The following is a 23470-nucleotide window of genomic DNA, read 5'->3' as shown; positions in this document are numbered from 1 at the left end:
CACTTCCTCATCCTCTCAAACCCAGAACCTCCCACAGAAGAACAACAAAAGTGCCCCACTTGTGACAGGATACTTTCCGGGACTGGATCAGATTCTGAATGTGGCTCTCCAGCAGGGATACGACTTCCTCAAATCCTGCCCTGAAATGAGATCCATCCTTCATGAAATCCTCCCCACTCCACCAAGAGTGTCTTTCCGCCGTCCACCTAACCTTCGTAACCTCTTAGTTCATCCCTATGAAATCCCCAAACCACCTTCCCTACCCTCTGGCTCCTACCCTTGTAACCGCCCCCGGTGCAAAACCTGTCCCATGCACCCTCCCACCACCACCTACTCCAGTCCTGTAACCCGGAAGGTGTACACGATCAAAGGCAGAGCCACGTGTGAAAGCACCCAAGTGATCTACCAACTGACCTGCCTGCACTGTGATGCATTCTATGTGGGAATGACCAGCAACAAACTGTCCATTCGCATGAATGGACACAGGCAGACAGTGTTTGTTGGTAATGAGGATCACCCTGTGGCTAAACATGCCTTGGTGCACGGCCAGCACATCTTGGCGCAGTGTTACACCGTCCGGGTTATCTGGATACTTCCCACTAACACCAACCTATCTGAACTCCAGAGATGGGAACTTGCTCTTCAATATATCCTCTCTTCCCATTATACACCAGGCCTCAATCTCCGCTAATTTCAAGTTGCCGCCACTCATACCTCACCTGTCATTCAACATCTTTGCCTCTACACTTCTGCCTCGACTGACATCTCTGCCCAAACTCTTTGTCTTTAAATATGTCTGCTTGTGTCTGTATATGTGTGGATGGATATGTGTGTGTGTGTGCGAGTGTATACCCGTCCTTTTTCCCCCTAAGGTAAGTCTTTCCACTCCCGGGATTGGAATGACTCCTTACCCTCTCGCTTAAAACCCACATCCTTTCGTCTTTCCCTGTCCTTCCCTCTTTCCTGATGAGGCAACAGTTTGTTGCGAAAGCTTGAACTTTGTGTGTATGTTTGTGTTTGTTTGTGTGTCTATCGACGTGCCAGCGCTTTCGTTTTATATATGGTTATATATTAAAAATGTATAACCTATGTCTATCTGAATGTTTATTAGTGTGTCACGTAAAAATCGGAAATATTTCTGTCAAGAATGTTCCAATATTTTTCTTAACAGTCTTTCCCATTTATACAGTCTATATATAGATATATACCACATATATTTATAGAATGTGTGCCCTATATCTGTCTAAACATTTATTACAATGTCATGTAAAAAATGAAGTAAATTGGTCACAAACTTTTCTAAATTTGTGGTAACAGTATTACATTACAACTTATCTTTATATAGTAGCACAGATATTTTGCTTGATATGTTAATTTGAATGTTAGAATGTGTGGATGAATTTCATTTTTGTTCTCAGATACTCTCTTAACTCACATCTGGGTTTTTATAAGCTGTCAGTGGTGGAGAACCAGCCACCCACCCAAACTTCCAGTCCATTACATACTGACCAATTTGGTCACTCTCATGGTCTGAGCAACTGTGGATGTTTCAATCTTCATACACCAAGTGATAGAGTGAACAAAGGAGAAAGACAGTCAGTGTAGTAATTGTAAATGAGAATCTAATAGAATGCAAACACAATAGTGCTATGTTATTTTAAGTGATTTACAGGTTTAAGTAGCAGCCTGGGATTTGATGGACCAGATCTTACTAAGGGGGCAGGACTGTTGTGACAACAACTGCATTTCAGACTTTGCAACCTATCAAGAGGTGTGTGAGTGAGCCGTCTACAAGATCCTGCTGCTGGGTGCTAGAATATTGCTGAAAAGCTTGGTGCAAAGCCTCAGTCCACCACAATGATGGGCTGAAATTCCACGTGCCCTGGCACAATACTTCCCATGCTCACCTACTTGACGGGAAGTGGGGCCCTGTCACAGCATAGCCGGACAGAGTGAATATAAATACTCGCTGCTCAGCTTTTAGCAGCACTTGTATTCACACTATGAATGGCTATGGGACTTTTGACTATAGCTAGTCTCTACACCAGCTGGAAGTCTAACACAGGCCAAGCACCTTCAGCTTTGCCTAGCAGCATCACCAGCTAACCACAGATCAACCAACCATCAGTAGACCTGGTGGTTATTGGCCTGAGGTGAATGCCGTCAAAGGAGGAACACTTCTAGGGTTTCTTTGTACAGCATCTGGGCACCTCCTGAGGTCCTGAGTTCTGCACAGGCTGTTCATGGCCACCTTGGCTTAAGACAACCTGCCTTACATCGGCACTGCTGCCGAGCCTAGTCACAGCCTTCCACTGAGGCAGCATGAGGTAGCAACGCTGCCATCCATACCTGTACTGCCACCAAGTGTCATGCCGAGCTAGCAACCACTGCCTGGGATCAGGCATGCAACTGTGATGCTGACACCAATTTCTGTGTGGAAGTCTTGAAGAGTACAGAACTTTAACACACTAACTGAGCTTTCCTGTTTCTGCACACACTGAGGCACTGATAGAATGCAAACCACCCTCCTGTGTATGACATTCTGGTATGAAAAAAAACCATCCTGGCACATAATGGTGTCCACATCCACGACAAGATTACAGAAGCTATACCCTGAATTCCACAAGTCAAAAAAGACCTAGAAAGAGCCTAGATAAATTTTAGACTTAAACTCATACAGAAAAAAATAACATATGGGACGTGCACTAAGAGAATGAAACTGCAAAGAAAATGGCAACAGAATGAACTGAATAAAGAATGAGACTCCATGGAGAAAAAAGTGAGAGCTGCATGGTAAAGCAGTTAAATGAATTATAAGGTTTTCATGATCCAATAGGATCCAGTTGCACATAATAATTAATAAAGATAATTAGCTGTATTTATGATGAAGTTTTAATCTTTTCAGTCTAGATGGCTACAACAATGAACAACGCATCATTTTAAGTAGCCCTGCAATCATTATTTTGTTTGTACTCTCCATCCCTGTGGCGAGAGTGTTGTTCCCAGGATATTCACATAGTCGGGAAAGAACAGTTTTTTCTGTTAATTATGTAATATGCCAGTTCATTACTATTTTAAGTGTAAACAATGAGTGACAAATGATATTCATAAATATCATAAGCAGTATATAACAAATTATAACTTAATTTAGTCTGCAGAACCAGTTAATCATTATTCATCCAAAAGTCATCTCAGAATGATATAGGAATCATTGTGGTAATGACGAACTTCAATGCAAGATGCTTTTAATAGTTTCTGCAATGAACTCTCTTTGCACATCTGGCACTAAACCTAAAGAGATTCTGGTCCTATGTAAAGTACACCAGTGCCAAGATGCAGTCAATACCTTCACTGTGTGGTAACAGTGGTGATGTTATTGATGAGATGCCACTACAGCAGAGTTACTAAACATGGTTTTCTGAAATACCATAACAAAAAAAGATGAAGTAAATATTCCAGAATTTGAATCAAGAACAACTGCCAACATGAGCAAGTTAGAAGTAGATATCCTCGGTGTAACAAAGCCACTTAAAACACTTAAGAATCGAATTAGCTGGGGTAGTACTTGCACCTAAATGTGTGTATATAGATCATCTAGTGATAACTTTTGTCTTCCTTAGAAACTTTGCATTATTGGTAGAAAAAGCATAGTACAATAACTCAACAAATGTAGAAATATGTGGTGATCTCGACACTGATTTTCTTGAAGAATCTGCTAGAAAGCTGCAATTGATAAATTTAATCATGTCATTTAACTTAAAGATAAAAGCCATACCTCCAATGAGAGCTGTCTTGAGGAGGTGGCCACTAACACTGACTGCACTGTAAAGATTATAGATATTGGTTTTCCAGATCACAGCGCACTTAACAATAATTTGAAACCACCACACAGTGTACTCCCAACAGGAAAAATATCTATTAAGTGTAAAAATTACAGTGACAGTAACATAAATATCTTTATACTTAACTTGGAGAAAGAAGACTGGAAAACTGTATTTACTTGTTCATCTACAAATGAAAAGTCTGAACATTTTTTGCAGATATTTTAATATTACTTGAACTGTTATTTCCAATGAAAAAACTATCAATTAAAAAAAAAAAGGATGCTTGGGTCCCAAATGGTAGTAAAACTTCATCAGAAAAGATGAGGCTGCTGCACAGACTTAGCAGACTGGACAGTGGCAAATCCAGAGTTTGAGGCATATTGTAAACATTACAAAACCACATACAGGAGAGTTATCGAATTTGCTAAAAACGCTCATGATGATAAAGCAGATGGGGGGGTGGGGGTGGGGGGGTGCGGGGGTGGGGGAGGGGGCTCTTCTAATAAATGCAAGACTGTCTGGGGTATAGTAAATGAACAACTGGTAGAATGATAAGGGTAGAGGATGAAATCATACTGAATATAGAAGGGCAGAAGACTGAAAATGTATATAAAATTGTTAATAAATTTAACAGGTAGGTTTCTGAAATTTCCACAAATTTCCTGACCAACTCTTCAAACATTGTATACTTTCTTCCCACAAACCATACTCATCTCAATTCCTTTTTCCTATCTCCTATAACTCCATGTAAAATTGAAGATATAAGGAAAAAATTGAAAAGATTTATTCTGCTGGGACAGTGGCAAATCCAGAGTTCAAGGCATATTGTAAACATTACAAAACCACATACAGGAGAGTTGATCAAATGTGCTAAAAAGGCTCATGATGATAAAGCAAATCACTCATCAGTGAAGAGAACATGATGAAAATCATGAGCATTCCATTTGGGATGTTGTTGGGCCAATCTGGTTTTGTGGTTGCAAAGATGGACCTCTCCATGGACGTCACAATTGAAGTTGCACATCATGCAGCCTATTGTGCACAGTTTGAGTTGTAACATAACATCCTGTGGCTGCACAAAACGCATTATTCAACATGGTGGCATTGCTGTCAGGGTTTCTCTGAGCCATAATCTGCAAGTAGCAGTCATCCACTGCTCCTGTATAGTACACATATGTAAAAAAAAAAAAAAATTTGCATGACTTTGGTTCCGAGAGTTCCGGAGCCTGTACAGAAAACTGGAATAGAAATAAACATAAACATCATTTCTTCCCGTTTTATTGCCCATGAAAATCACACATTGCACGTTGTGCCACCATATAGCGAGACCTTCAGAGGTGGTGGTCCAGATTGCTGTACACACCGGTACCTCTAATACCCTGTAGCACACCCTCTTGCATTGATGCATGCCTGTATTCGTTGTGGCATCTTATCCACAAGTTCATCAAGGTACTGCTGGTCCAGATTGTCTCACTCCTTAACAGCGATTTGGCATAGGTCCCTCAGAATGGTTGGTGGGTCATGTCACCCATAAACAGCCCTTTTCAATCCATCCGAGGCATGTTCGATAGGTTTCATATCTGGAGAACATGCTGGCCACACTAGTCGAGCGATGTCATTATCCTGAAGGAAGTCATTCACAAGATATGCACAATGGGGGCACTAATTGTCATCCATGAAGACGAATGCCTCGCCAATATGTTGCCGATATGGTTGCACTATTAACGGCGCCTTCCATAGCCACCAGTGGTGTACATCGGCCTCACATAATGCCACCCCAAAAACAACAGGGAACCTCCATCTTGCTGCACTCGCTGGACAGTGTGTCTAAGGCATTCAGCCTGACCGGGCTGCCTCCAAACACATCTCTGACGATTGTCTGGTTGAAGGCATATGCGACACTCATCAGTGAAGATCCTGATCATTCCATTTGGCATGTTGTTGGGCCAATTTGGTTTTGTGGTTGCAAAGATTGACCTCGCCATGGACGTCAGGATTGAAGTTGCGCATCATGCAGCCTATTGTGCACAGTTTGAGTTGTAACATAACATCCTGTGGCTGCACAAAAAGCATTATTCAACATGCTGTCAGGGTTCCTCTGAGCCATAATCAGCAAGTAGCAGTCATCCACTGCAGGAGTAGCCCTTGGGCAGCCTGAGCGAGGCATGTCATCGGCAGTCCCTGTCTCTCTGCATCTCCTCCATGTCAGAACAACATTGCTTTTGTTCACTCCGAGACAGCTGGACACTTCCCTTGTTGAGAGCCCTTCCTGGCACAAAGTAAAAATGTGGACATGATTGAACTGTGCTATTGACTGTCTAGGCATGGTTGAACCACAGCCTACCTCCTTCCTGGTGGAATGACTGGAAATGATGGGCTATCAGACCCCCTCCACCTAATAGGTGCTGCTCATGCATGGTTGTTTACATCTTTGGGTGGGTTTAGTGACATATCTGAACAGTCAAAGGGACTGTGTCTGTGATGCAATATCCACTGTCAACATCTATCTTAAGGAGTTCTGGGAACCGGGGTGATGCAAAACTTTTTTTGGTGTGTGTATTATAAATACCTCAATTCTAGAGGGAACATTTCCAAACCAGATAAAACATGCTAGAATTATACCTCTCTATAAGAATGGAGAGAAAAATGACATTGCAAACTATAGGCCACTTGCCATACTGTCTGCTTTCTCAAAAATCTTTGTATACTGTGTGTCAATTAGATGAAAAATATTTTTAACATCTAACAACATAATCTCATCTTCCCAATATGGATTTTTGAAAAACAGGTCCACCACACATGTTCTGTATGCATTTTTGCAAAAGTACTCAAGCTTTTTTGACCATAAACAACCTGCTATTGGTATATTTCTTGATCAGTTCAACACATTTGATGTGGTCACCCACAAGCTGCTCCTTACAAAACTCCAGCAGTATGGGATTAGAGGTGTAGCCCACAGTTGGTTCTGTAACTACCTCAGTGAAAGAAAGCAATATATAGAAATAAGAAATTCTGACTTCCAGATATTGCAGGTCATATACACTACATACCAAAAATTATGTGCATCAGAGGTCTGTTCTTGGCCCTGTTCTTTTCATATTGTTCATTAATGACCTCTGAGAACATATACCAAATGCCAGCTCCTTCTTGCATGCTGATGACACAAATATTTTGATAACAAGTAGAGGTGACATATTGCAAGATGGTGTCAATCAAACTACTTGTCAATTACAACCTTGGTTTGAAGCAAATAGATACTCATAAATACACAGAAAAATGTAACTATGAACTTCCACACAAGACAAAATCTGACTCCCTTCAATTACAAATAGGCAGGACACCAAATTTCTTGGACTTACTACCAGTAACACTCTAAATTTGAAACCGCATATTGAGGCATTGTCACAAAAGCTTAACAAATTCTGTTATTTATTAAGATCATAAAAAAACACAGGTAGTGTATATATTTTGAAAATGGTGTACCATTCCCATCTGTCTTGAGGTATGGCCTGATCATCTGGGGAATCTCTCATAATTTTCAAACTACAAAAACAAGTGGTAAGAATAATGACATTAAAAAAAACGAACTGAGCACTGTAAACCACTGCTTAAACAGTTAAAAATTCTACCACTGACATGCTTCCTTATAATGGAATTGGCTTGTTTTACAGTACAGCACTTGGAATCCCTCCACAGAAATGTAGACTGCCACACACATGACACCAGAACAAAACCCAGTCACAAATTATAACTCACAACACAAAATTATATGCTAATTGGGTTAAGTATAAGGGTGTTAAAATATACAATGACCTCCCATAAAACATCAAAAAAAGCAAAAATCAAAAAATAATGAGTAAATTAAAGGAATCATTACTAAGTCAGTGTTTCTGTTCTGTACATGAATTTCTTGAAACAAAATTTGAGTTACTTGTAACAAGCTGGATTTTGTTTTAACTATACTGTACAGCATGCAATTTTTATCTGTGTGTGCACTAGGTGCACAAAACTTAGTAATACAAACATAATCTCCAGAGGGGATCCATCTGTACAGAATATTCTTGATGATGATAATTATGCAAAACATATGGATTACTTCTTAGTCATGTAAATTTTCATTAGTTATTCACTTGTATTTCAGCTCAGTAAGATAATTTACACTATTATTTCTTATAGCATTATGTTTTTGTCTGTATCTCATATATATATTCCGCTACGCAAAGTATGTACCAGCACCACCACCATCCTACCATAATTTTTACTGACTTGTCCTATATCATGATGTGCTTTAGTGTACAAAATGTATGATTTACAAGACTAATAATAAATAAATAAAGGCAAGGCTTCTGGTCCAGGTTGTATACCAGTCAGACTCCTTTCAGAGTATGCTGGTACAATAGCTTCTTACTTGGCAATCATATACAACTGCTTGCTCAATGGAACTAAAGACTGGAAAGTTGCACCAATCACACCAGTACCAAAGAAAGGAAATAGGAGTAAACCTCTGAATTACAGAACCACCCCAGTAATGTCAATTTGCAATAGGGTCTTGGAAGATTGTGTTTGAACATCATGAATCACCTCAAAGAAAAATTATCCGTACTCTTCTGTGTAGATTCAAGTGATATATTAGTTGGAGGAAGTAATTTGTCTATTCATTTGTTTTGGAACAGAGATCTCAGAGGGCTCACCACAATGCACAAAACTTTTCTTGTAATATTACTACCTGAGTGAATGAGCATTTCAGCACCAACCAAGGAAATAGTTGATGAACTGCACTGTTATTTTGTAAATTTTCTCTATCTTTTCTTTTAACTATATTTGATTAATGGTACAAACTGATAGACAGTTCTCGAGAACTGGTCAAAAAAAGCTTTTGTCAATGACCTTCTTTGTGGGTGATATGTGTTTCCTTAGGATTTTTCTGTTAAATCTCAGCCTAGAACCTGCTTTTCCATGTTTAGTTATATATGGCAATTCTCTCATAACTCTCCTGGAAATATGCTCCTACATACATGGGAATTGCGAAGGATTCCACTGACCATCAATACTAAGACTACAGTCAAGCAATCATGGATTTATTTTTCTGTTTGCTTGCATTACGTTAATGTATGCTTAGGATCAACTCCCATTTTCTGATTATCATCTGCATGTGCATTGTCATGATGTCCCCTTCTTGTAGGCTGACCCATGTACATCATCTGAGAGCTAGAGACATCATCTGCCAGACTATTTATTTATACATCATGAACAATAATGGCACTACCGCACTTGCTCATGATATACACAATGCTGCTTTTGCTTCTGATTATGTCATTCTCCTAAGAGATAACACACCAGTTCTGTTGGCTAGGAAGTCTTGAGTGAATCACATATCTGCTCCAGTATTCTGTAAGTGTGTATTTTGTTTGCTAGGAAACAGTGCAGAACTGTACTGGAGCTTTATGAAAGAAAAGAAAAATCTAATGTTCACTTGATTGGTGCTGGTGGAATCAAAGGCACTAAAATAAGTCCCAAGTTCTGGGCATCCCTTCTGCAAACATTCTTAAAAACTGGACTACTTCCCCCTTTTTCCATCACATGGAGCACTCCTTTGTTCCAGCGACCTTAAATGACTGTTGTTAAAAGAGATACCAGTTCTTCTACATATCTAATAAAAATTAAAATCAGTACTCTGTCAGATAGAGTGACTTTTCTCTGCAGAATATGTTAGGCTGTTTTCTTCTGTTGTAAACTTACATGTTTATTTATTTGCCTTTCACTCATTTGTGTGACAAGCAGATTTAGGAGCCATATTACGATTTTTTTTGCTAAAGCCATGTTGGAAAATTTAAAAGTTCAGCACTCATTTTATCATCTTCCATTTTAGTAACATCATGTTTAGTGATCGTCTTCCATCTGGATTTGATCCACTGCCTGATTTTACACAGGAACAAAACCATTTTGGGTGTTTTGGAACTCAGCAGGTAATAGTGTGGTAATGAATGGCAACGTGTGCACATAGACTTTGCTGGCCTTTTTGGACCACCTATTGGTTGATTGTGGTTGACTCATATAGCAAGTTTCCTTTTGCTGTGCCAATGAATTTGACAGCACCACATAGCACAATTCAGTTGATGTCATTGATTTTTTGCCTAGAAGGTTTACCTGAAGTAATAGTGTCAGACAATGAATCTCAGTTCATGTCAAATGAATTTGAAACATTCTGTGAACGCAATGGAATGCAACATCCAAATAGTGCACCATTCCATCCACAGTCGAACAGAGAAGTGGAACGTTTTGTCAGAAAATTTAAGCAGCGATGGCCAAACTTCACTCTGCACACAGCAGGGATCAAGCATTGCAACTGTTTCTCACCTCATATCATTTTCACCCACAAGATGGATCATCACTGGTGGAATTGCTTCACAGCTGCCACCATCGGATGCTCCTCCACCTGCTCCACCCTCCTCAGCACCCGGCACTGAAGGAAGGCTGTAAGTATCGCTTCGCACCACATGTTATTGTCTTTTACAGTATTTTTAGTGGCAGCAGATGGTTGGCACAAGGCGAGATCATCTGTGGACTTGGGGGTTTGCATGTTTCTTCTTTCAGGTCCAGTTGGCTTGCAGCACTGCCATCAAAATTAGCTTCACCTCTGTCATGTACACAATGATCTTTCAGTCTCTCTTCATCTACATCTACATCTACATCTATACTCCGCGAGCCACCTTACGGTGTGTGGCGGAGGGTACTTATTGTACCACTATCTGATCCCCCCTTCCCTGTTCCATTCACGAATTGTGCGTGGGAAGAACGACTGCTTGTAAGTCTCCGTATTTGCTCTAATTTCTCGGATCTTTTCGTTGTGATCATTACGCGAGATATATGTGGGCGGTAGTAATATGTTGCCCATCTCTTCCCGGAATGTGCTCTCTCGTAATTTCGATAATAAACCTCTCCGTATTGCGTAACGCCTTTCTTGAAGTGTCCGCCACTGGAGCTTGTTCAGCATCTCCGTAACGCTCTCGCGCTGACTAAATGTCCCCATGACGAATCGCGCTGCTTTTCGCTGGATCATGTCTATCTCTTCTATTAATCCAACCTGGTAAGGGTCCCATACTGATGAGCAATACTCAAGAATCGGACGAACAAGCGTTTTGTAAGCTACTTCTTTCGTCGATGAGTCACATTTTCTTAGAATTCTTCCTATGAATCTCAACCTGGCGCCTGCTTTTCCCACTATTTGTTTTATGTGATCATTCCACTTCAGATCGCTCCGGATAGTAACTCCTAAGTATTTTACGGTCGTTACCGCTTCCAATGATTTACCACCTATGGCATAATCGTACTGGAATGGATTTCTGCCCCTATGTATGCGCATTATATTACATTTATCTACGTTTAGGGAAAGCTGCCAGCTGTCGCACCATTCATTAATCCTCTGCAGGTCTTCCTGGAGTACGTACGAGTCTTCTGATGTTGCTACTTTCTTGTAGACAACCGTGTCATCTGCAAATAGCCTCACGGAGCTACCGATGTTGTCAACTAAGTCATTTATGTATATTGTAAACAATAAAGGTCCTATCACGCTTCCTTGCGGTACTCCCGAAATTACCTCTACATCTGCAGATTTTGAACCGTTAAGAATGACATGTTGTGTTCTTTCTTCTAGGAAATCCTGAATCCAATCACAAACCTGGTCCGATATTCCGTAAGCACGTATTTTTTTCACTAAACGTAAGTGCGGAACCGTATCAAATGCCTTCCTGAAGTCCAGGAATACGGCATCAATCTGCTCGCCAGTGTCTACGGCACTGTGAATTTCTTGGGCAAATAGGGCGAGCTGGGTTTCACATGATCTCTGTTTGCGGAATCCATGTTGGTTATGATGAAGGAGATTTGTATTATCTAAGAACGTCATAATACGAGAACACAAAACATGTTCCATTATTCTACAACAGATTGACGTAAGTGAAATAGGCCTATAATTATTCGCATCTGATTTATGACCCTTCTTGAAAATGGGAACGACCTGTGCTTTCTTCCAGTCGCTAGGTACTTTACGTTCTTCCAGAGATCTACGATAAATTGCTGATAGAAAGGGGGCAAGTTCTTTAGCATAATCACTGTAGAATCTTAAGGGTATCTCGTCTGGTCCGGATGCTTTTCCGCTACTAAGTGATAGCAGTTGTTTTTCAATTCCGATATCGTTTATTTCAATATTTTCCATTTTGGCGTCCGTGCGACGGCTGAAGTCAGGGACCGTGTTACGATTTTCCGCAGTGAAACAGTTTCGGAACACTGAATTCAGTATTTCTGCCTTTCTTCGGTCGTCCTCTGTTTCGGTGCCATCGTGGTCAACGAGTGACTGAATAGGGGATTTAGATCCGCTTACCGATTTTACATATGACCAAAACTTTTTAGGGTTCTTGTTTAGATTGTTTGCCAATGTTTTATGTTCGAATTCGTTGAATGCTTCTCTCATTGCTCTCTTTACGCTCTTTTTCGCTTCGTTCAGCTTTTCCTTATCAGCTATGATTCGACTACTCTTAAACCTATGGTGAAGCTTTCTTTGTTTCCGTAGTACCTTTCGTACATGATTGTTATACCACGGTGGATCTTTCCCCTCGCTTTGGACCTTAGTCGGTACGAACTTATCTAAGGCGTACTGGACGATGTTTCTGAATTTTTTCCATTTTTGTTCCACATCCTCTTCCTCAGAAATGAACGTTTGATGGTGGTCACTCAGATATTCTGCGATTTGTGCCCTATCACTCTTGTTAAGCAAATAGATTTTCCTTCCTTTCTTGGCATTTCTTATTACACTTGTAGTCATTGATGCAACCACTGACTTATGATCACTGATACCCTCTTCTACATTCACGGAGTCGAAAAGTTCCGGTCTATTTGTTGCTATGAGGTCTAAAACGTTAGCTTCACGAGTTGGTTCTCTAACTATCTGCTCGAAGTAATTCTCGGACAAGGCAGTCAGGATAATGTCACAAGAGTCTCTGTCCCTGGCTCCAGTTCTGATTGTGTGACTATCCCATTCTATACCTGGTAGATTGAAGTCTCCCCCTATTACAATAGTATGATCACGAAACTTCTTCACGACGTTCTGCAGGTTCTCTCTGAGGCGCTCAACTACTACGGTTGCTGATGCAGGTGGCCTATAGAAGCATCCGACTATCATATCTGACCCACCTTTGATACTTAACTTAACCCAGATTATTTCACATTCGCATTCGCTAATAACTTCACTGGATATTATTGAATTCTTTACTGCTATAAATACTCCTCCACCATTGGCGTTTATCCTATCCTTGCGGTATATATTCCATTCTGTGTCTAGGATTTCGTTACTGTTCACTTCCGGTTTTAACCAACTTTCCGTTCCTAATACTATATGCGCACTATTTCCTTCAATAAGAGATACTAATTCAGGAACCTTGCCCTGGATACTCCTGCAGTTTACCAATATTACGTTAACTTTTCCTGTTTTTGGTCTCTGAGGACGGACGTTCTTTATCAACGATGATAATGTTCTCTCTGGTAAGCCGTCAGGTATTTTATCGTTTCGCCCAAGGGGGGGTCCCTCTAACCTAAAAAACCCCCGTGTGCACGCCACACGTACTCTGCTACCCTAGTAGCTGCTTCCGGTGTGTAGTGCACGCCTGACCTGTCTAGGGGGGCCCTACAGTTCTCCACCCAATAACGGAGGTCGATGAATTTGCAACCATTATAGTCGCAGAGTCGTCTGAGCCTCTGGTTTAGACCCTCCACACGGCTCCAAACCAGAGGACCGCGATCGACTCTGGGCACTATGCTGCAGATATTAAGCTCAGCTTGCACTCCGCGTGCGATGCTGGTTGTCTTCACCAAATCAGCCAGCCGCCGGAAGGAACCAAGGATGGCCTCAGAACCCAAGCGGCAGCATGGCCACAGCAGCTGCCAGAAGGTGTCATCAGGACACCACAGGACAACCCCATGGAGATGGAGCCTTCGCCTCTGCCATCTCGTCTCATCCTACTGATGGAGTTGGATCCACCCACACTGCAGCTGTTGCCACCAGCCTCTTGTTCATGGCAGCAGGAGGTGGACGTGTACCATTCTGGTCATTTTCCCAGGGGGACATTTCAGCCAGAATGCAGGTCAGATGGCGGGGTACTGCCGGAAGCTTGATGCTCCCTGCAGCCACAGCTTGCAGCCTGCCGTTGCACCCACACTCCTGTATCCCTCAAGATGACAGTCCATTGCTTTGCAGGGAAGGGGGGGGGAGGGGGGAGGCATGTTTTGGCATAACCACAAGTGCCAGAATTAAGATGAAGAACGCAAGACCAGAGAAGGTGGTGAGGAACTGTCAGCCAATAGCCCGCTGACAAGGACCGTGCCGCTCCAGGCCCAACCTCTGAAAGAAGTGAATATAAGTGCCACTCCTATCAGCCTCAGTGAACATTAGTGGACATGATTTGCAGAGTATTAGCATGGCCTGTCAGAGAGTGCTACGATATCTGATTGTAGTGATCTGTATCCATTGCTTGTTTGAGCATTGTGTATAGCAAGAACTTGAATTTATGTTGTATGTTTGTACATTCAAGTTAAGTATTGTCAACCTTCTTCATTGAAATAAAACTACTAATCTTATTTGCTTGAATTGTTATATAGCATTCTGAGAACGCAGCTTCCTTTAGGCACCCTATATGAAACGAGTGGCCAAGACCCACCACTAGTTACTATTAGTACAAACTCATGTTTAGTTGTTTGTGAGGTGTTTGGAACTAGTAAATGAAGAAAATTATCTGAATATCTGTGTTGGAATTTTTATTTCAGAAGGTAAAAATAGGGTAATAGCTAAAGAAAGCATAATAATCAGAAAATGTAATGAACCTAAGACATCTGCAGATACACGAACAACCACAAACATCACCCTCAAATTCTATCAAGATAAGTATTCATCATCATAAAAGTGTTGCTACCTGCTCAGAAACTGCTATTATTTGCAAAACTTCTCATGTAGCAGTAGAAAATGAAGTCTATAATTAGCAGTTTGAATTAACATTTATGTCATGATTGACAGCTGGAAATTCTTGGGTGGATGCTGCACTTTATTCTTACTGCACATTTTTGTACAACGAAAAATTCTTTGAATGTTTGCCAGAGATGATGAACTGTTCCTACACCAGTCAGTAGAATGACTTTATAGAGGGAGAAGCACATGTAAGCCAGAACAGCTGCTACTATTCAGCAAGAGATTGCAGTCAGGATGGAAGAACATTCATTCTGTAAGCTGACACTGTAGAATACATTAGCGACCAACTATGAAAGCCAAAGTTGCAACATCTCACAGCTCTGGCAGGGCTTCTGAAGGAGCAAACTAAACAGGAAAACTAGGACAAATGAAGTTGTCATGGCCCAACAGCAATGCCCGGCTGCTCCATCATGTAACAGTTTCTGTGGTGTGGGTGTTGCCGTTGGAGAAACAATAGCCAGCCTGCTCACAAATATGTTACCCAAATGAGACCCTCATTCTCTGACATTTATTGTGCACAGCAATATCCAGGTGTGTACAGAATGCTGAGCAATGTAGTCTATGCCAGCCAATAACTACAAGATGAAGACCACTTGCTGTTCAAGCTGAAGCAGTCAGCTACTACTGACAGGCTTTGTCATCTTTAGCTACAGGCCTGTGCCTGAGCTTGTATGCAGACAATTTAGCACTTTTGGTCTGGTAGGTCACCTGCTGGGTGACTACTTTCTGCTGACAGCCACTTTCTTGGTGATGTGGGTTTGATCCTGGGCTAACTAGCTGCCCAGGTACACTGCTGCTGTTCAATACCAAGAGTGGGCAAGTTCTGTCATCTTCAGTCATGTCTGGCACTGCAGTTTAAACAGTGCATTGTAAGCTTCAGTCATGAAGTGGTCAAACAGAGAGGAGCTGTCTCTGTCAGGACCCCATGGCTGCACTAACACCAACAGCTGCCACCACCAGCATGTGCTGCCAACAGCATGTGCAACAGACTGACAGGCAGACTGCTGATGCTGACATGCTGCATGACCATGGCTGACTAGATCACAGAGGACAGCAACATTCTTGTCAGCTTTGATTCCATCTTTATACCCATTGTAGACAAAGGACTTTCTTAATCAGGGATGTTTTACTGGTGGTCTCGTGTTTGTCCCCAGCCATCACCATCTCTGCAACCCATGTCCAGGTGTGGAAATGGCATTCCATGCTGTCTTGCCCACAGTTGATCCGTCCACCACCATGAGGGCCACACCTTGACCTCTGCAATATCTTCTGAGATCTGAAAAGTTATCTCAAACTGGGAACTTGAAGCCAGGTTTGCTGATTTGAACTTTCATTGTCCCAGAAATGTCCACCTGTGATTTCCTGATTTCCAAACACTACTACCAAAATTTCTCCAGTACTATATGTGGAGATAACATCACTGGGGAAATGGAGCCAGTGGAGAAATGTGGCTTACACTACTACAAGGGATTTATATGAAATTGAGATACACGATATGAAATGAAAAGAGTGATGCCAGAGATGCTGATAACAAGCATCAAAACAGATACAGGGATTAGTGAACACAGGGCTGTCATAGCGAGATTAAATATTCTAACTCCCAATTCATCCAAAAATAAACAAAAAATAAACCTATTCAAAAAAGCAGATAAAAGGTAGGATCCTTAGCAGGTAGGACTGATGGAGTACATTGAGAAAATTCAAAGAAGGCCAGCATGTTTTGTATTAACATGAAATAGGGAAGAGAGTGTCTCTGAAATGGTACAGGATTTTGGGTGGACATCATTAAAGCAAAATCATTTTCCGTTGCAGCAGAATCTTCTCTTGAAATTTTGATCACCAACTTTCTCCTCCAAATGCAAAAATATTTTGTTGATGCTGACCTACATAAGGAGAAATGATCATCAGAATAAAATATGGGGAATCAGAGCTTGCATGGAAAGATATAGGTTTTCATTTTTTCTGTGTGCTGTATAAGACTGGAAGAATAGAGAATTATTGTGAAGGTGGTTTGATGAACCGCCTGCCAGGCACTTAAATGTGATTTGCAGAGTATCCATGTAGATGTAGATGCTGATGAAATCCCCATCATCCATATATTACAGTGAATTTAGTAAAAAATACTTTCTTAAAAGTGAGGTATGTCAAAATACCATTTCATAGCACACTTTTGGATAAAAACAAGAAATGTTAATTCACAGAGCTCTATAGGACTTGTAAATTACACAATGAGCAAAAGTGATAGTGTCAATAAATTTATGAAGCCACTAAGATTGTTAGTCAGTGAGAGAGGGCCATTTTCATGGGCAATACGACCTGTCAATTTGACTACCATATAATAAAATATTTAAATGATGAAATATTACAATCTGAAATCTTGTGTAATTATAGCCATTGACTGCACAAACAACATTCTTCTGAACAGTCTTAAATCTTAGGCACTGAAGATACAAATAATAATTTGTTTAATTTTTAACTAATAGTGAGCAGAGACATGCTTGAGAGTTCGATGAGTTTGGATAAAGAATCATGAGACAGATATGTTATAATAGTGAAATCATTAATTATCAGCAGTTTCATTGAGTCTTAGTCCTTATTCTGATTTCATCAGCAATGATTGACTGTAAGCTGTGTAATGATTATGAGGCTTTTTTACACTTCTGGTTGAGAGTATTTATAATTTGTGAAACACTTGTGAAACAGTCAGCTTGTTATGGATTGCAGTTTTACTCCAGAATCAAAGATAGCGTGACTGTAGTCTCAACACTGGTGATCAGCCACTGGAAACTCTCACAACTCCCAAGTATCTAGGAGGGCCTTCTACATAACAGTTACATGAACAAAATTTTAAAGCACTGACTTTTTTATGAGAGTAGTTACTCCCAGCTAAAAATGAAAATAAAAGATATGTGACCTGTTTGGTTGTAGTTCAGTTATGTTTATGATAAGATTAACTAGGCTATCACCACAACAGTCATGGTAAAATGTGCAATTTCCATTATATGCTTTGTTAAATTTCTTTTCATCCAAGTGAACATTAACAAAATAACTTGAGATAATTACATAAATTCTATTTGTAGCTCTTATTATTCAGTAGTAGCTGCAGTTGATAAGGCCTGCTCAGAATGCAAAGAGGAATTGTGATGATATGTTTTAAGTGTTTTTAAGCTGCTCTCAAGGTAGTAACAATGCAGTTTTGCTAATATAAGAGGTATTCTGATTTTAATGTGAGCATCATTCTGAAAAAAAACTTCTAGCTCTGGACCTGGAGATGTTTGCAGATCAGTAGATAGCAAAATTTTGTCTCATTTGTCATAGTACTGCAGAACAGATGTTTAATGTTTTTGTAGGGTGGTGTTCTATTCCTCTTAGTGAGGTTTAACAAGGATTGTATAAAGAGAAGAAAAAAATTGAAAGCAGTTACTCTGCCATCTATGTCCTCTTTGACACTGACTACTGCAGACACAGATGACTTCATGCATTCAGTTTCAGATGCAGTACTTGTTTATGGGCAAATGGTAGTCACAGCCAGTAAAGGCATAGGCCCCCACAGCCAACTGATATGAACTGCATTTTCTATCTCTACACTTGCTAGTTGAATTCATTACAGTTGTACTGCTACTTGATACATACTACTCTGTTACTGTTGTATTCTGTCATAATTTAACTTTTACCAAGTCACATGCATGTTCTTATTCCATTTGTTTCTTGTTGTTGTTGTGGTCTTCAGTCCTGAGACTGGTTTGATGCAGCTCTCCGTGCTACTCTATCCTGTGCAAGCTTCTTCATCTCCCAGTACCTACTGCAACCTACATCCTTCTGAATCTGCTTTGTGTATTCATCTCTTGGTCTCCCTCTACGATTTTTATCATCCACACTGCCCTCCAATGCTAAATTTGTGATCCCTTGATGCCTCAGAACATGTCCTACCAACCGGTCCCTTCTTCTTGTCAAGTTGTGCCACAAACTCCTCTTCTCCACAATTTTATTCAATACCTCCTCATTAGTTATGTGATCTACCCATCTAATCTTCAGCATTCTTCTGTAGCACCACATTTCGAAAGCTTCTATTCTCTTCTTGTCCAAACTATTTATCGTCCATGTTTTACTTCCATACATGGCTATACTCCATACAAATACTTTCTGAAACAACTTCCTGACACTTAAATCAATACTCGATGTTAACAAATTTCTCTTCTTCAGAAACGATTTCCTTGCCATTGCCAGTCTACATTTTATATCCTCTCTACTTCGACCATCATCAGTTATTTTGCTCCCCAAATAGCAAAACTCTTTCACTACTTTAAGTGTCTCATTTCCTAATCCAATTCCTTCAGCATCACCAGGCTTAATTCAACTACATTCCATTATCCTTGTTTTGCTTTTGTTGATGTTCATCTTATACCCTCCTTTCAAGACACTGTCCATTCTGTTCAACTGCTCTTCCAAGTCCTTTGCTGTCTCTGACAGAATTACAATGTCATCAGCGAAGCTCAAAGCTTTTATTTTTTCTCCATGGATTTTAATGCCTACTCCGAACTTTTCTTTTGTTTCCTTTACTGCTTGCTCAATATACAGATTGAATAGCATTGGGGAGAGGCTACAACCCTGTCTCACTCCCTTACCAACTACTGCTTCCTTTTCATGTCCCTTGACTCTTATAACTGCCATCTGGTTTCTGTACAAATTGTAAATAGCCTTTTGCTCCCTGTATTTTACCCCTACCACCTTCAGAATTTGAAAGAGGGTATTCCAGTCAACATTGTCAAAAGCTTTCTCTAAGTCTACAAATGCTAGAAATGTAGGTTTGCCTTTCCTTAATCTTTCTTCTAAGATAAGTCGTAGGGTGAGTATTGCCTCAAGTGTTCCAACATTTCTATGGAATCCAATATGATCTTCCCCGAGGTCAGCTTCTACCAGTTTTTCCATTCAACTGTAAAGAATGTGCATTAGTATTTTGCAGCTGTGACTTATTAAACTGATAGTTCGGTAATTTTCTCATCTGTCAGCACCTGCTTTCTTTGGGATTGGAATTATTATATTCTTCTTGAAGTCTGAGGGTATTTCGACTGTCTCACAGATGTTGCTCACCAGATGGTAGAGTTTTGTCAGGACTGGCTCTCCCAAGGCCGTCAGTAGTTCTAATGGAATGTTGTCTACTCCCGGGGCCTTGTTTCGACTCAGGTCTTTCAGTGCTCCATCAAACTCTTCATGCAGTATCGTATCTCCCATTTCATCTTCATCTACATCCTCTTCCATTTCCATAATATTGTCCTCAAGTACATTGCCCTTGTATAGAACCTCTACATACTCCTTCCACCTTCCTGCTTTCCCTTCTTTGCTTACAACTGGGTTTCCATCTGAGCTCTTGATATTCATACAAGTGGTTCTCTTTTCTCCAAAGGTCTCTTTAATTTTCCTGTAGGCAGTATCTATCTTACCTGTAGTGAGATAAACCTCTACATCCTTACATTTGTCCTCTAGCCATCCCTCTTAGCCATTTTGCACTTCCTGTCGATCTCATTTTTGAGATGTTTGTGTTCCTTTTTACCTGCTTCATTAAATGGAATTTTTATATTTTCTTCTTTCATCAATTAAATTCAATATTTCGTGATTCTCTGCTGCCCTCACTACTTCATCCCTCAAAGCTACCCATTCTTCTTCTACTGTATTTCTTTCGCCCATTCCTGTCAATTGTTCCCTTATGCTCTCCCTGAAACTCTGTTCAACCTCTGGTTCTTTCAGTTTATCCAGGTCCCATCTCCTTAAATTCCCACCTTTTTGCAGTTTCTTCAGTTTTAATCTACAGTTCACAACCAATAAATTGTGGTCAGAGTCCACATCTGCCCCTGGAAATGGCTTACAGTTTAAAACCTGGTTCCTAAATCTCTGTCTTACCATTATATAATCTATCTGGAACCTTCTAGTATCTCCAGGGTTCTTCCATGTATACAACCTTCTTTCATGATTCTTGAACCAAGTGTTAGCTATGATTAAGTTATGCTCTGTGCAAAATTCTACCAGGCGGATTCCTCTTTCATTTCTTAGCCCTAATCCATATTCTCCTACTACGTTTCCTTCTCTTCCTTTTCCTACTGTTGAATTCCAGTCACCCATGACTATTAAATTTTCATCTCTCTTCACTACCTGAATAATTTCTTTTATCTCATCATACATTTCTTCAATTTCTTCATCATCTGCAGAGCTAGTTGGAATATAAACTTGTACTACTGTAGTAGGCGTGGGCTTTGTGTCTAAATTGGCCACAATAATGCGTTCACTATGCTGTTTGTATTAGCTTACCTGCGCTCCTATTTTTTTATTCAATATTAAACCTGCTCCTGCATTACCCCTATGGTGATTTTGTATTTATAACCCTGTATTCACCTGACCAGAAGTCTTGTTCTTCCTGCCACCAAACTTCACTAATTCCCACTATATCTAACTTTAATCTATACATTTCCCTTTTTAAATTTTCTAACCTACCTGCCCGATTAAGGGATCTGACATTCCACGCTCCGAACCGTAGAACGCCAGTTTTCTTTCTCCTGATAACGACGTCCTCTTGAGTAGTTCCCACCCAGAGAACCGAATGGGGGACTATTTTACCTCCGGAATATTTTACCCAAGAGGATGCCATCATCATTTAATCATACAGTAAAGCTACATGCCCCCGGGAAAAATTACAGCTGTAGTTTCCCCTTGCTTTCAGCTGTTCGCAGTACCACAACAGCAAGGCTGTTTTGGTTAGTGTTACAGGGCCAGATCAGTCAATCATCCAGACTGTTGCCCCTGCAACTACTGAAAAGGCTGCTGCCTCTCTTCAGGAACAACACGTTTGTCTGGCCTCTCAACAGATACCCCTCCGTTGTGATTGCACCTATGGTACGGCTATCTGTATCATTGAGGCACGCAAGCCTCCCCACCAACGGCAAGGTCTATGGTTCATGGGGGGGGATTTGTTTCTTATATACTTGTATTTTATGTCATCACATTTCTCAACATTCTACCTTACCTTGTTCTACCAGGCAGACACCTATCTGAACAGAATTAAATGCATTGAAATGAACGGATCTGTAAGGACAAAATCAGTGAATATGCAGTGACATGAAATGATATTAGTGTGGGCTATTCAGACATGTGAACTTGTAATTTATTGCTACATCTACCAGTAGGCTTTCTGAATACATCTTCAGGTCTGACTCAAGTCTTTGAAAATCATAAGGAGGAATATTACTGGAAGTAAAACTTTTGAGCTGGATCTGGAGGCAATTTCTCAAACTGTATTATGATAAAATGTAGATGTATTTACACTCATGAGCAATTATATCAGAGACACTTACCAGCAGTGTGTAGCAACTGCTTTCACCCAGAACATCATGGTAACATATTTTTACATGATTCCCAGAGACACTGAAAGCATTAGTGAGCCACCATGGTCATCCTGCTACCTCTAATTCAACTGCCCATGAGTGTATGCATGATCAATGAAAACATACCTCTTCTTTGTGCACTTGTAGGAGTCCAGTTATTGTTTCACGTCTGTGAAGCTTTGGATCATTGACGGAAAAGAAAATATCTAGCAGAGGTGGCTGTTTTCCTTGTTGCCTAATGCTAAATATTTCCACATTTCTTTCATCAGTGCTGAGTATTTCTGCCAATACATTTGTAAGATGTTGAGCCTTACTCATCTGTGTACCCTACTTAGAAAGAAAAGCAAATCATTGCAGATTGCATTTAACATGTGTATGAGGCATCAATAGTTAGCACACTTGGCTTATTAACTTACCATGTATTGCCACTCTCTAATGAAGTCTTTAGCAGATACTCCAGAAATTTGCATTGATCCCGAGTTTCTGACAGAACTATGTGGCAAATTCTTTACTGTGACAATCATAATCGCTGAGACATTATGCTGTGAATGCCTTCGATCTGACACTCTGAACATCAGAGTGTATCTGAAATTAACACGAATAACTTTGAAATGTGTGCCAGAAACTGGGTAAAAAGATCTTTTAATGAATATACATGGTTAGATTTATTTTCAGTGCAATGCTGAACTCACTTTCCCTCTGGTGTATTTGATCTCATGGTCACCATCCCCGTATCTTCATCAACTTTAAATCTTTGGTGATGCTGATATTTTGCCCAGTAGAATTTCTTATCAGGTAGGTCCCAATCGTCAGGATCTTCTATGTGTATCCTTCCAATATCTGTTTCTGGAGTTTGATCCTTTATATCAGTGTGGAAATATATTAACACATTCTAATATGTGTATGAAAATCTACAAATAACCAATGTAAGAGTGTTATACTAAAGCATGCCCTTTATATTATGTACCTAAATTGTAAAGTACGATGAATATACTACTGAGTTACAATAAAAATTAATGTGGATTAATGCCAAATTAGCTAGTATTTGCACATAAACAGAAACTTTATTCAGCACCATCAGAAAAACTGTGGATGTTTACCGCAGAAAGTTCCAGAAATGTGTGTTGTTACAGTGTCTAAGGGAAAAGTAAACTGAATAGCTGGGGGGAGGGGGAGGGCGGACAACTTTCATGTGGAGATGAGAAAAATCAACAAATACTGTGCAGAGAAAATAAGACAAAGAAATACCACAATAATATTTG

The 23470-nt window shown here is 40.3% G+C and overlaps 1 protein-coding gene across 1 annotated transcript in view; it reads right to left on the bottom strand.

Annotated features, from left to right (window-relative positions):
- The window catches only part of LOC126252086 (neural-cadherin-like), an 83573-nt gene extending 60547 nt beyond the window's left edge, over nt 1-23026 (bottom strand). Inside the window, exons 1-3 of the mRNA XM_049952942.1 lie at nt 22901-23026; nt 22625-22793; nt 22335-22535 (exon numbers count right to left, since the gene is read on the bottom strand). Coding sequence (XP_049808899.1) covers nt 22335-22535; nt 22625-22793; nt 22901-22935 — 405 coding nt within the window. The 5' untranslated portion in view covers nt 22936-23026. The remainder of the gene's footprint in view (nt 1-22334; nt 22536-22624; nt 22794-22900) is intronic.
- Between the last annotated feature and the right edge of the window lie 444 nt (nt 23027-23470).

This window comes from Schistocerca nitens, chromosome 4, assembly GCF_023898315.1.
Source record: "Schistocerca nitens isolate TAMUIC-IGC-003100 chromosome 4, iqSchNite1.1, whole genome shotgun sequence".
Classification (NCBI taxonomy): Eukaryota; Metazoa; Arthropoda; class Insecta; order Orthoptera; family Acrididae; genus Schistocerca; species Schistocerca nitens.
This window is presented reverse-complemented; position numbering and strand designations above follow the sequence as displayed.